General features: G+C 33.6%; 1 protein-coding gene across 1 annotated transcript in view; it reads right to left on the reverse strand.

Moving 5' to 3' along the window:
- Positions 1-13,824, reverse strand: part of LOC110992370 (dorsal-ventral patterning protein Sog) — a 75,168-nt gene that overhangs the window by 33,464 nt on the left and 27,880 nt on the right. Inside the window, exons 2-3 of the mRNA XM_022258158.2 lie at positions 7,339-7,442; positions 6,381-6,513 (exon numbers count right to left, since the gene is read on the reverse strand). Of these exons, the coding sequence (XP_022113850.2) occupies positions 6,381-6,513; positions 7,339-7,442 (237 nt within the window). The remainder of the gene's footprint in view (positions 1-6,380; positions 6,514-7,338; positions 7,443-13,824) is intronic.

Below are 13,824 nucleotides of genomic sequence, written 5' to 3' on the forward strand. Positions count from 1 at the left end.
CTCCGTCGCGACGCCGCCTTTGTTTGCATATCGCGTATGTTCTCTATTTACGCAATTACGTTTCGACAAACATATTTATAGCATGTAATGATTGTCTGTATATAAGTCGAGAAGGATTAAGTCATCACAAGCACTACTCAAGTAGCTTAGTTATACACTCCATCTATACAGTACGTTTTTTTTTTATAGAACAAGGGGCAAACGGGCAGGAGGCTCACCTGATGTTAAGTGATACCGCCGCCCATGGACACTCTCAATGCTAGAGAGCTCACGAGTGCGTTGCCGGCCTTTTAAGAATTTGTACACTCTTTTCTTTTCTTTATTTTTGTATTACTTGATTCCGTCTAAAATAATTATAGCGCCTGAAAGCGTGCTAAAATTAGGTTACTCCCAAAATATAGAAATAGGATAAAATATCAAAATGTCATGTGAGGTCAAAAAGCCTTTAGATTTTTTATCTTGATGGCACAGGATAACAACATAATGTGACTTATGGTAAGGAGTTATTGTAAGCGAAGTTAAGATAGGAAAATTTACTGGAAATAAATAAGTTTTGAGGGTAAATCAAAACGACATTATAACTGATAAGTGATAACATTTGAGTAAATCTCACTCGCTACTATCACAATACACAACCTTGCGGAATTTTTACGTACATCTGAATTTTTGTTTATTTTGCAATTACGATGACGAATTAGTTGCTAAGTTGATTGAGTCGCGGGTAATCTTATATATCGTGAAAATAGTTTTATATTTAACTAAGTGTAATTTCTAGCGAGGCATACTGTGGTGTATCTATGGGAGTATTTAATGTGTGTTAATATTTTTTTGTAGTATTATGTTTTAATTAATTAAACAGTTTTAATTGGAGCAATCTAATATACATAATTATTGCGATTGTTTATAAGCTAGACTTGGCAGTAAACAAATCAGGCATATTCTGATTAAATTATAGTTTTTAATGCTTAAAGAACTTTTTTCTCATTACAAAAAATGTATTTTATTTACACGAGAAACTTAATATTTATATACGAGCGAGATACACATATAGCTGTCCAAATGTCTACTATGTTCACTCTAACATGCATCTTTCAAAATTTGTCAAACGCGACAAATTCAAAAAGGCATTAAAGTTTCTAGTTCAATTAGCATTTTTTTTATAGAACAGAGGGCAAACGGAGGAGGCTCATCTGATGCTAAGTGATATCGCCGCCCATGGACACCCTCAATGCCAGAGGGCTCGCGAGTGCGTTGCCGGCCTTTTAAGAATTGCTAAATTTTAAAGGGTTGGCAATATTCAATAAAATGTATATATTATACATGAAAATGAACAGTGCATTAGCAAGCTTACGTGGCTGGGTGGCGGCAAATCTCGAAGAATTCCTACCACTAACGACGTTCCTATTACTCAGTATACTCGCCCACTAACCGCAATTGAGTCGAGTTGCCTTATTATCTACGATTAAAATAATAACCGATACGCTACTCTATTCCTCATATTCAGTTTTAAATTATATCCGCTAGATGTCGCTAAGTGACTTCGATATATTTATTTATATCAAATCCTTGTGCCACAATGTTGCCTCGAACTTCTCCGAAACGGAGAGCATACAAAAATACATACAACCCTTAATTATCACCCCTCTACGATCAATTTACTATAGTAGATAGTTATTTTCATTGAACTAAAAAATGTTTCGTTGAGATAATATACAAAGTAGAACGACGTTTGCCGGGTTCGTTAGTTTATGTATAAAAACACTCCTGCCCTAACAGGCGACCTTAAATTAACAAGAGTGCTCAATAAGGCTGACTATGACTCCTACGAGAATGTAAGTGCGTGCTCCTATTTCCCCATGCTTCCTGCTGAAAGAGGATCTTTGACAATTTGAGAAAAATCTTTGTTTTTTTTTAATTTATACAATTATTAACTTAAGATGTCATGTGGAGCATGGTGTAATCGTTGTAGCTCCTTACAACCGTCGTGTAATACCAAAAAAACTTGGCGAAGAGTTTATTGCCAGTACTTCTCTTACGTTCTACGCCCTATTTGAGAACTGGCAGTGAATGTAAAATTAAACATGAATCTTTCATAGAAGCATTTAATGTAAGTTTCTTTTTTTGACATTCATCAGTGTACATTGTATTTCCTAAATGAATAAATGAATTTTGACTTTGACTTTGAATCACATTCTTGACAGCAGAGCTAACACTAATTTTGATATAAGAGAGCTCAAACTGGAATGCAAAAGCAGAGACAGTAGAAAATAAAACATTGACAACGGCGTGCAACAAACAAATTCCTTAGAGGCACATACGGCACACTAAATTAGCCACACCAGCAATCGACTGGATACCATGTGCGATGAACCGTGAACGGCTCACGAGCTCATTTCTGGTTACTGCTTCGAGCGTAAGCGGTTTTAAATTGCGCTTAGTACAAATTATATACAAAAGAAGCTGCGAGCTACAATTTTAATTCGTTACCTAAAGTATAGGGATTAGAGGTCAACCTTCTTAAGTGTTTCCTTAAGAGAATATGTATTTAACCTCCTCAAAGATTGTCTATCATTAACCCGCCAGCTTTGCACTCGAGTGTGAAAACACATCTTTCATTGCTGGTTTGAGAATGTTTTGATAGTCAAAAATCTTTGTATATATGAATGTCAATAATCACTGATAAGCGCTAATACAATTTAGGATGGACGAAAACTCAACTATAAAAATTGCAAGATTTACAGTATCCAAAACGTAGAAATTATTAAACTGAAAAGTTTTTCAAAAGAAATATATTTATAAATTTTGCGCAATTAATTGTCATAAATATACTAATGATAATATACTGCACTCTCTTTTCTCAGAAATTATAAAAAATCTTCCTATTTTTTATCCCCCAAGGATACCGAAGATATTGAATCACGTGATTCTAATAAAGCATTTGAAAACAATCTCGAAGATAATTTATCGCACAGACATAAAGTCGATTAAATACTTTATTGCTAAGACACCTGGTTCATGGCTAAGATTCAATTAAAATTAAATATTACAGAGCATTTCACGGATTTATTATAAGCGTGATAAGCAGTAATTGTATTTCAAAGAGAAACCGCAAAGTATTACGATTTATAGAGTTTTAGTAGTGGTTTTATTGGGCGTTTTGTGACCGAATCAGATTAAACATAACACGATTTTTGCTTTAAGATCTTTATCGAGTTTAAAAGAACTTCCAGGATAAACATATTCCAAGTTGGTTATTTAAATAGCTTTTGTTTCAAAGTGCATTTTAGAAACTTTTAACAGCTAACAAAAACGAAAAAGTAATGCGAATTAAAAAATCGATACTTCCGGCTACGCACACGCGAGCTTCTGGCATTGAGTGTCCATGGGCGGCGGTATCACTTAACATGAGGTAAGCCTCATACCCGTTTGCTCCCTGTTCTATAAAAAAACCTAATATTTTCTTTTTACCTTTTCAGACCAATTGTTTTTCTCCAGGAATTATTTAAACACACAACCTTACCAACCCAAGTCTTTGTTGGAATTATCAGCAAGTGCTTATCAATTTAGATATTTTAAAAGTCCACCATTAACACCATTACACTTCATATGTACCATATTATTAAAAATATTCTTATTTTAGTATAACCATTCATTCAATGATAATAATATATTATAAGCAGTTATTAATAGTCGCCTGCCATAATACACGCTCCATATAAGAGCTTACAGAGATGCCGAACTAATCTAGAGACTTGGTAAACAACAATCATCGGTTCTAGGAAGATAGCCCTTGAGGGAAAAAAAGAAATTTGCCCATGCTACGTAAACATATCGTATATAGATACTATAACAGTCAATGCCTTATATATTTAAATGTTTTGAACTTTTATATGGAAAAACATCACTCTAGGTTGTATGAACCTGTTTCATATACAATTCCATACGCAAAGCATCTTGTTAAACATAACTGCATGCCCGAATTAGGACGCGTTTGTTGTTTACAATGCATACAAGATTCTTGTGAATTTTTGAAAGCGTACATTGACATCGTTGATATACGCTTGCAAAAAATGTATCGCTAAAAGGCGCGCAGACGGCGTCGCGGCGGGTCGACGTACGCGCCCAGAATAACCAGCAGCAGCATCTATATTTGCAGCAAAAGCGGGCGCAGGGGGTACCAGCGCGTGCCATTTCTGCAGCCCGGTGCATCTGAGTAATGTCATTGTAATGCTCTCGATATATCCTATACGAGCAGACGGGACGTCGGCGGTGTCGTCGTCGTACCATCGTCATTAATGATTGTGTAATTATGTTAGAAATTTTAGTCAACACACCTCGTTCTGGTATGGAAAGTTTTATCAAGGAGCTTCTAACGATAAGTGCTAGTAAGAAGTATAGAGTTGTCGTATCATATTTAAAATAATAAGCAGCATAAGTTAAGCACTGTTAGTTAGTATATGCGAAGAAAACCAAACCATAACAAACAATATCTTTATTATGTTGTATCAAACAAAATTTTATTTCTTTTGTGGTTTATTAGCTCTATTAAAAAATTACTATGATCAATTTTGCGCCCACTAATTTATTCCGCGTCTTCCATGCACAATTACATTAGATTATTATTATCCAGAATGATGTCCATGTGGTAATCATGAGAATCAGTCGTGGGAGCGGCCGCGCCTGTTCACACTCATTTGTCATCGCTGGTTCCTGTCACTTCGCGAGTTTGCTTTCTCAACAATTACCTTATAAGATGTTTATAAGTCCACTAACTTGTCAAGGATTTTACTTAACCAACTACCAATTGTATTGTTTTCTCTATGTTTTTGGCTCTTGTTTTGAACACAACATTCAAACTAACCTCGGCAAATCATGACATTCTTATATAATATATACGTAGATAAAAATGTTTTTTTACGCGCTCAATTGAATTAAATTAAAAATTCGACACTGTTTTAATTTGATAAAAGTAAATTGTATAATAATGTTACGTATAAGACATTAAATAAATTAATTCAAAATATATGATGAAATAACTATTTAACTATGATTTACCACAACTATATATTCAAGTAAATGTATGTGTATCGGATTACACAAGCCAGTCATCCGAAAACGGAATATTAATAGCGATCGTGTATACACAAAAAATATATAAATTTATATGTCATTCGGACAATTTCCACATGTCCAGATGGCTCATGAGTCACTAACCTGCTGCCACCATAATTCCACTATTATCAGATTACTGTAACATCATTTGACTATACGAAAATATAATTTCAATATGATAGCAATTTTACAAACCGCAGCGGAAATTCAAATTCAAATTCACGTAGGTAACATAATGTACTGAATGTAATGAACGTCAAAAAAGAATAAATGCTTCTTATTTTACATTTACTGCCAATTCTCAAATCAAGGGCGTAGAACGAAAGAGAAGAACTGGCAATAAACTCTCCGCCACTCTTTCTAATCGCCAAGTTTCGAACTAATAACTTTACCCACAGTGTCCCATTTTTGCTGAATAAAACATGCAATATATTTATTTAAACAGACTTAATTAATTATTGGAAAATACATATTAATTACACCGCGTCATTATTTACAAATTAATATGAGAACTATTAAATTTCAGCCAAAGCATGCTCAAAGAGTAATCCAGAGTTTCTAAACAAATAAAAAAACAATGTAAATGTTTTAGTATTCATTAAAATAAGTTCGATTCGATTCGACCCGCTGAGACAATCGTCTCGATAAAAATCGGATAACGGAGTAAAATAACGGATATCCAAAAACTTTATATTCGGATAAAATATTGCGCAGGGTCATAGGACATAGAACTATAAAATCGGTAAAAGCATGACATCAGTCGGTATAATTCAAAAGCTTAAAAATGACATCATCAATCTAAGAAATGGAATTGTATTGGCATTCAACGTGTCATGAAACAGACCGCTTTAACAAATCATTCGTAATCTGATTATATATTGTTTAGCCTTCACAAAAATCGATGAACTTATATATAAAAAAAATCAAATGGATTTTTTATCGTCAATCGTCCTTCATTTTTATTAATTGAAATATTGATGTACTTATGTCACGTTAATTATGAAATGACAAACGAAGTAACTACCTTCATTTGTCTTTGATTTATTTTGGGTAAATAAATCTATAACCACAAACTCTCCGCTAATTGAAAAAAGGTTATGAACTTTTTATATTTTTTTGTCCCTTAAAAATACTTGTAGCAAAATTGTTTCCTCAATCCTTGGAATTCTCATTTATAGTAATGGCGTTAATACACAATTCACAAAAACTTTAAGTAATCTTGCCGTGTCAGCCTATAAAGAGGATAAAATCTCATTTCTACTACTCACAGTTAGTATCCCCTGGACAGGTCTTGCAGCAACGGCCGGGAAGAAGTTCAGGACTGTCGCAAGATGGTTCAGGACACTCGTTCTTTATATTCCTGCAGTGTACTTTAGCGACCACTCTCCGCTTCTTTTGTACCTGAAAAATAATAATATATATTGTATCATTTATGACATATCAAATAGTTCCAACTGCATTAAATATATCCGATTAGAATAAAAGTAATTGAAATATATAACGGTTTTATTTCTGTAACTAGAAGTCCAAATAGTGAGACAGTTAACATCTCAGGTTCAAGTAACTAGCAAACTAGCTTCCGTCCGCAGCGTCGTCTGTGGATTTCGTGTTTTTTTTTAACCATATATTTCAGTTAATTTACATAAAACAACTTTTAATTTAAGATAGCCATCTAAAAAAATATTTTAATTAAGGGCTTTTAAGATTACACCAAGACGCGGAGAGATGCAGAACGAAGCCTAAACAGTATGAATACCAGATTAACTTCAAGTTTTATAAAAAAAATGCTAAGTGTTTTATGAACCTGCATAGAAAAATGCCGCCCTTGAGAGTTGGCCATCATTACGCCACTTACCAGCGTACCTTACTTCATAACCACAATTATTTTGTTTTGAACAATTTAAGAAATGTCGTTCACGTCTTGAGTGGGTTTCTTTAAACTTAATGAAGCGAAATTATTACAATGCACTCGGTTATATGACAATAAAATAATGGCATGTAAACGTGTGTTTTAACTCTGGAATGGATATAAGCGCTGAAGTGTGAGTTCAGCCAGCGTTCCGTAGGTATAAAGTGAAAATCTTCTCTATATGAGTATGAAAAACGACACTGGTTTTATAAAGAATTTCACCTAAACCTAAAAGGGTGTTTTAATATAAAACTAAATAGTAAATGCATTAATATATGAAACACTGACATTATAATTTCTGTTGTATTAATACGTACCGGTATACACTCACATTTGATGCAGTACATGACACCAAATGGAGGGCCTAAATCTGCAAACCACGTAGACCCCAGTTCTTTAGCTTGCTTTCCGAATTGACATTCTGAAACAATAATATTATTAAACGTCAATATGTAGAACGTAAACTGCTCTTAACACAGACATTTAATTATTAGTCATTTCATCTCGATTCATTCACTTGATCACATAAAAAGAGCAACAAAATAATATTACAAGTATTCCCGCCAATACCCACATTCCGCAATAAACACAAGAAATGGCGCCAAGCTGCAGTGGAAATGTCAATTGTCATACGAATTAATCAAGGATACATAATATGGATTAAATAGTCTGCATAACTTTTGTTTTTTTGTCTATAACTTTTTACTTACTTGTCACTTACATAATTCATTTTAATAAATATTCTACGGGTATAATTTTTATTTCTAATTCGTATTAACCGATAATAATTTAAGTGCAGAAAGTTTCTCATATTTTAAGATAGGCTTATAAATGTTAAGGTGCATATTATGTCTTAGTATTTTTATTATTCCTGATTGTTACTTTCAGTTCTATAAGAATTTATTTCTTTTTAAGCTTAAGTCTACATTAGTAAGTGATGTTTTTATTATACTGCTATATAAAATTTGGAAGAATTTTATTCGTTTTGTGACATTCAATGATAATAGACTGATAAAGTGTTTACTTTTAAAATCGCTGAACTGGGTACTAACATAGACAATTTTATTACTTTTCAGCAGCAATAATGCGTATGAGATATATCTCAATATATAAAAAAGATATTTGTATAATGTTATGACATTCCTATGCTGAATATCATGCAAAGCAACCACAAAAAGTTCAGTCAAAAAAATTATTATTTATTCCTCCTGTAAAATCTATATATATATATATATATTGCAAATTGCTCTTATAATCTCTGACCATATAACGATTCGTTATTAAATATATTTATTAATAATATACAAAATGTGCTTCTGGCTCCTAGTAACATGAAAAGCGACTGACGTCATTTCTGATTTATTTAAACAAAATTAATTGTTTGGCATAGATTTATTAAATGCAGCGAAACGCGATCATGACTTGAGTAACTGCCTTTAACGTTACTATAGCTTTATAACAATGATAAATGTATCACGAACGCTGACAGTTATTTTAACAGTTGGAATTTTATTATTAATTAAATATAACATAACAAGTTACCGTCGTCACGATTTTATGCGAATTTGTAATTATAAAATTTGATTAAACGCATAAACTGAGCTTGTTTATTTCATTAAGATATTTAATCTGCATGAATAGAAATTAGTACAAGTTTTGTATCTCCGTAATTTTATTTACCTTTTTTTCTCTATCTGTTTATGTAATAAAAAAGACATATACAGATAGAGAAAATTCTTTACAGCAGCAGCTAGATCTGACTGATCATCCCAGAATCTTTAATGTCTTTTTGATACTACTTTTGCTTTAAAATTCATGAAGTAAGTTTTATTGTAACCGCTAGCTTATTATTAACACCTTACGAGCCTCCTGCCCGTTTGCCCCCTGTTCTATAAAAAAACATGTAAGGTATTTACGAGAAATCACTTGCTCCTCCGATGAAGAAGCATTGTCACACGTTGAACGGTTCCTGAGTGAAATCAAAAAAGGTAATTAAACTATATATTAACGACTCTCATACAATAGAATATATGTAAATATTGAAGAGAGTGCCTTCATCTGGCTATCCTCTTGAAAAGTAACACCGATGATTTAAGAAATCGACACCCTTTATTACTATGGAAGCCTGAGTGACCAAAGTATATATACTATAAATCATATATAAACCAGAAGGCTGATAAAATGAAACGTAATAAATGAAATAGAATGTTATTCATTGCCTTTCTATAGGTTTCTTAGTTCAATTTAGCTATACAAATACATTTCCTCTTCCAAGTGCAATAATGTATGTCGATGCACGTCCACGCTTATTACTGACAGTTTAGCATCTGAGACCTGGCCTATAGTGAGAATACTAGTTACATTTACATACTGCACTCACCAGTGGACATCTAAAAATAAAGCGAGTGTTGAAATGTAGAAATGTTGTATACCTTAACGTTTAAGCAAATCTATGTTTGATCGCGGATACCGTTTTAAGTCATATAAATTACAGCTAGTATTTTAGTTTTAACATTATATTCAAAGGCTTTCAACGCGTAACCTTTAACAATTGCAGTAATTAATTGCATTTCCTATAGTTTCATAAGAGTTATATGCTCGCGAATTTCGTTTGTTTGGATAACTTTATCAAATAACTGAAAAAATCTATGTTTAATACATGCCCCATTCCTTAACAGTATTTAGTCTGTCATACCATAATGTATGTAATCTATATCTACGACTCGTATCTATTACGTATATATTATTTTTTTATAGAAAATGTACAAACGGGCAGGCTCACCTGATGATAAGTGATACCACCGCTCATACTCAATTCCAGAGAGCATTGCCAGCCTTTTAAATTAGAAACACCTCAGCCCTTCACACGCTCTTAAGATGGGTGATCGGCCTAGAACGTACTGAGACATACAGTCTATACCTACACGGTCTACTTTCTTATGTAGCATACTCACTGCTAGCCTTAGAAATTCGACCGTGCCCTTCATACGGTGTCAGCCCTCGTCCGGTACCGCTAAAACCCCCGAAAGCCGAGAACAAATTTAATATTACTATAAACTTGCACTTGAATCGAACCCGGAGCTCTTACCAAGCAGCCTTTTTAAATACATTTTAAACTAAGTATGCTCTACTAGACTTATGAACTTAATTAAATGTACTGATTGGTGTATAATATAAATTTGATATTATAATTAAATAATATATTCCTACTGTGAATGTAGGCTGTATTCTAAGGCTTTGATTCAACGTGAGATCGCTATCAGATGTTAGGTCGATAAGGTGACTGGTCTCTATAAATAGGCGTCACTGTTATCTCGCCCCTATTTAATAAACTTCGCTCCCCGAGTGCAATGATAACAACTGAGATTCGTTGCGTGAGAACTCTTAATTACATGGATTATAATACCTTTACGGTGAAATGTATCATACGATGCAGTTACGCCCAAACCCTTTAACAGCAAATGAAACAAACAGAATAACAGAAAATAACCTCTAATCTTAATCCATTTTTGACCATCTGAGATAGATTCCTTAATTCAAATATTGATAATAATAGCCATCAGTCGGTACAAGCTATCCATGGTAGGTCAGATCGGTGTATGTGGAGTGACCTTTGTATGAAAATGTCACTCCACATTTTTTATTCATTTACATTTACTCGACAGTCACGGTCTTATCTCAGATTGTTTACAATCTGCGATTTTAGATTAATTATTGGGTTCGGGCGTTAAACTGTCGTATCACGTTTTAGGATAATTTCTGCTGCGCCATGAGGTTCATAGTTCTGTCCTGCACCACATACACCCAGAATTATTTTTGAAGATATGAGTACCGTTAGGTGACTTTTAGACTCCGAACCTTTAAATTATAAAAAGCACTCGAACAGCGAGAGTATGCATGGGCAACGATATCAAATAAGCCTCTGCCCATTTGCTGTCCTATAAATAAAAGCCTATTTATGTCTATTATGTTTTTCATTGTTAGTTCAACACGAAGTTATTACGTTACTTTCATGAATCATTTCAAGTGTTTTTCTGCCTCGACTAACAAAGACTCAAATTAAGTAAGAGAATAAATTAGTTCATAGTACTCGCATCGTATTGTTAGTGTAGACTTAGACCGTTCTAAGTGTTTTAAAATACAAAACGGATCCCAATTATTGATATTGCATATTATAATAAGGATGGAGGGTGCGACGGCGCCTAGATAAGGATGCGACAATCACATCTCGTTCCACAATAAAACATTAACACGTCCGCTTGCTCAATTGATCCAAAGAGGTCTCAATTTGCAATCGATTACTAGGAATAGTATAGCAATGTAAAAGATCAATGCTCTTTTGAAACCTTATTATATGTGATTTAGGCATAAACAGCGAGACACCTTCTGCCGTTTTCTCGGAAACATTGGCCGATCGCCAGAAACGGCTCGCCAAGCAGATGAGGTATTGGCGAAACACGTATACTTCTTTCGGGCTCTCTTTATGGAAATCCGTACCAGATAAATGCACTTGTTTAATTTTAAATTGTCCAATATCGATAAATTTTCACAAAATCACCGAAATCTCGCTTGAATAATACCAGAATGTTTTTAAGTAATAATGTATTTAATTTAGTACAAAAACACAAATGCAAGTGTGTCATTTAAATAACTTTCGAACCCGCTTTGAGGATATTGCAAAAAATTATACTTTGTTGTGGACTGCCGTTCGGAACAAGTAGCTCGTACTATCAGCAAAATCGGTTTACCAGCTCACCGAAATTTGCGCGTTTTATTATCATGGTCGACTTTTGCTGTTAAAGGCTTATTTACGGCATAAAATGCATACTCAACAATATAATTCTGTATTTTTTTGATATTACATGGTAAATATCCCGATTGCCATATAATTAAGGTTCATCACCAAATAATAGTTCAATTAAAATGATGCACCAATTGGCCAATGATACCTGTAATCATAAAGCGTAACATGACCTCACAGTGCATGGTCATGTCATAGATCACGATAAGTATTAGTTACATGTGCCGTGAGTTGTGCGCACTGAAGCATGCCCAGGTCGCATCAATAAATCCTTGCTTAAAAGGGTTGGAGAAGGCTTCGCCGTAGAGTGAATTCATTTCAGAGCGTAAAATAAATTGTTTGCTCAGAATTAGCTTTAAAGCATTCTGACGTTTGCACAGGAACAATTGACGATCGCCCATGGAGTACGCAAGAAGCTGCCGTTTCGATATTTGATTACATAAAGTCCATCAACGCCCTGATTATATTAATAAATCAGGTGACTCTACCGGCGTAGTCAGTGTAACAATACGCAACTCATACGTTAAGAACCGACTCAAAACTTATAGCGAACTACTCCTTAATTAGTTGTCTGTACTCTGAATCCTCTCTAAGCATCCCGAGTACTTTAAGTGAAGTTGGATACAGGAAGGAAATAAAGAGGAAATAAACTTAATGGGTAAGAAAGAAGACCTTAATAATAATAATAGCCCGTTTGTATTTGATAATTACTCATTCATTCTTCTTCTACCCTTTTTGGCAAAGGAATCCAAATCACGTCATGTCTATCTGCACTAAGCCACTCCCTACCAAATGTTTCCCTAATCTAGTTCATCCTTCTAAATTGTCTTCCACCTTAGCGTTATTACCTTACCATGTGCCCCACCCATTTACACTAAGTTTATTTATTTAAAAGACGAACCGAAAAAAGAGTATCTCAAGTACATTCAGTACATACTTAAGTACGAGGTATCAAAGAAAATACAAAAGTTTCGTGACTGTCTCAACGCAGACAGTTCTCACATTGCTTCCCTCTCGCTTTGCATAACAGGAATATGTATGAGTTTTACAAATCGTTTAATTAACTTTCCCAATGTACTTAGAATTGCCATTATGCACCGCCCCACTACTTGAGACAACAGCGTTGTACTTAAAAAGCATCAGCAGAAAATTATACAAACGTTGTACGCCAGAAGAAACTGTCAAGTATATGAATCTTCGAAGAGGTTTAATTAAAATTAAAACTTTAACTGATATAAACACGATCTCATTATATTGTTTACATAACCAAAAACTTTTTTATGTGTTCTTTTTTTCTAATTTTGTAATGTATCTTTGTATTTTATGTATCTACTGAATGTTCTGGAATTTTTGTGAAACATTGTTTCTGTGAGTGTTTTTGTGTCATGTCAGGTGTCCTTTGGACATTTAAAATCTGTTTCATTTTAGACGAAAATCATTATTTTTCACAACTAATTTTACGCATAATTGAATGCAGTTACGCATAAACCGAAGTGGGCTATGACATGTCTGGCAACGTCAGCGTCGAACAAGGCAGTTCTATTCTTCTAACAAAATGTATTATTTATCCGAAAACCAAACTGTAAGTAGAACTTATATACCACGCCACGCCATATGTAATGCTAAATTTTCCTTATAAAATCTAGTTCGCTTCCTTCTCAATGGGTGGCGCAGTTGATCTATCGCCACCGTCCATTAATTGCGCACTATAATTCTTATTAGCCGATATAAACACCTGTTGATGTTATTCGATATACCTAGCTTTACATCATACCTCGCCACCTGACTGTTACAAAAACCTTCAAATAACTAATTAATTATACAAATTTTATGATACTTTAATTGATTTATTTCTTATCAAGCCAATTAAAATTATATTTTTATTATAAGCTAACATATGCAGTTGTATATACAGTAATAATATAACGAATTTATACATACAAATTTCTGAAGTTTATTAATAATATTTCAGTAAATTTATTTAAAAGAAATTATATATTAT

Source organism: Pieris rapae, chromosome 14 (assembly GCF_905147795.1).
Source record: "Pieris rapae chromosome 14, ilPieRapa1.1, whole genome shotgun sequence".
Taxonomy (NCBI): Eukaryota; Metazoa; Arthropoda; class Insecta; order Lepidoptera; family Pieridae; genus Pieris; species Pieris rapae.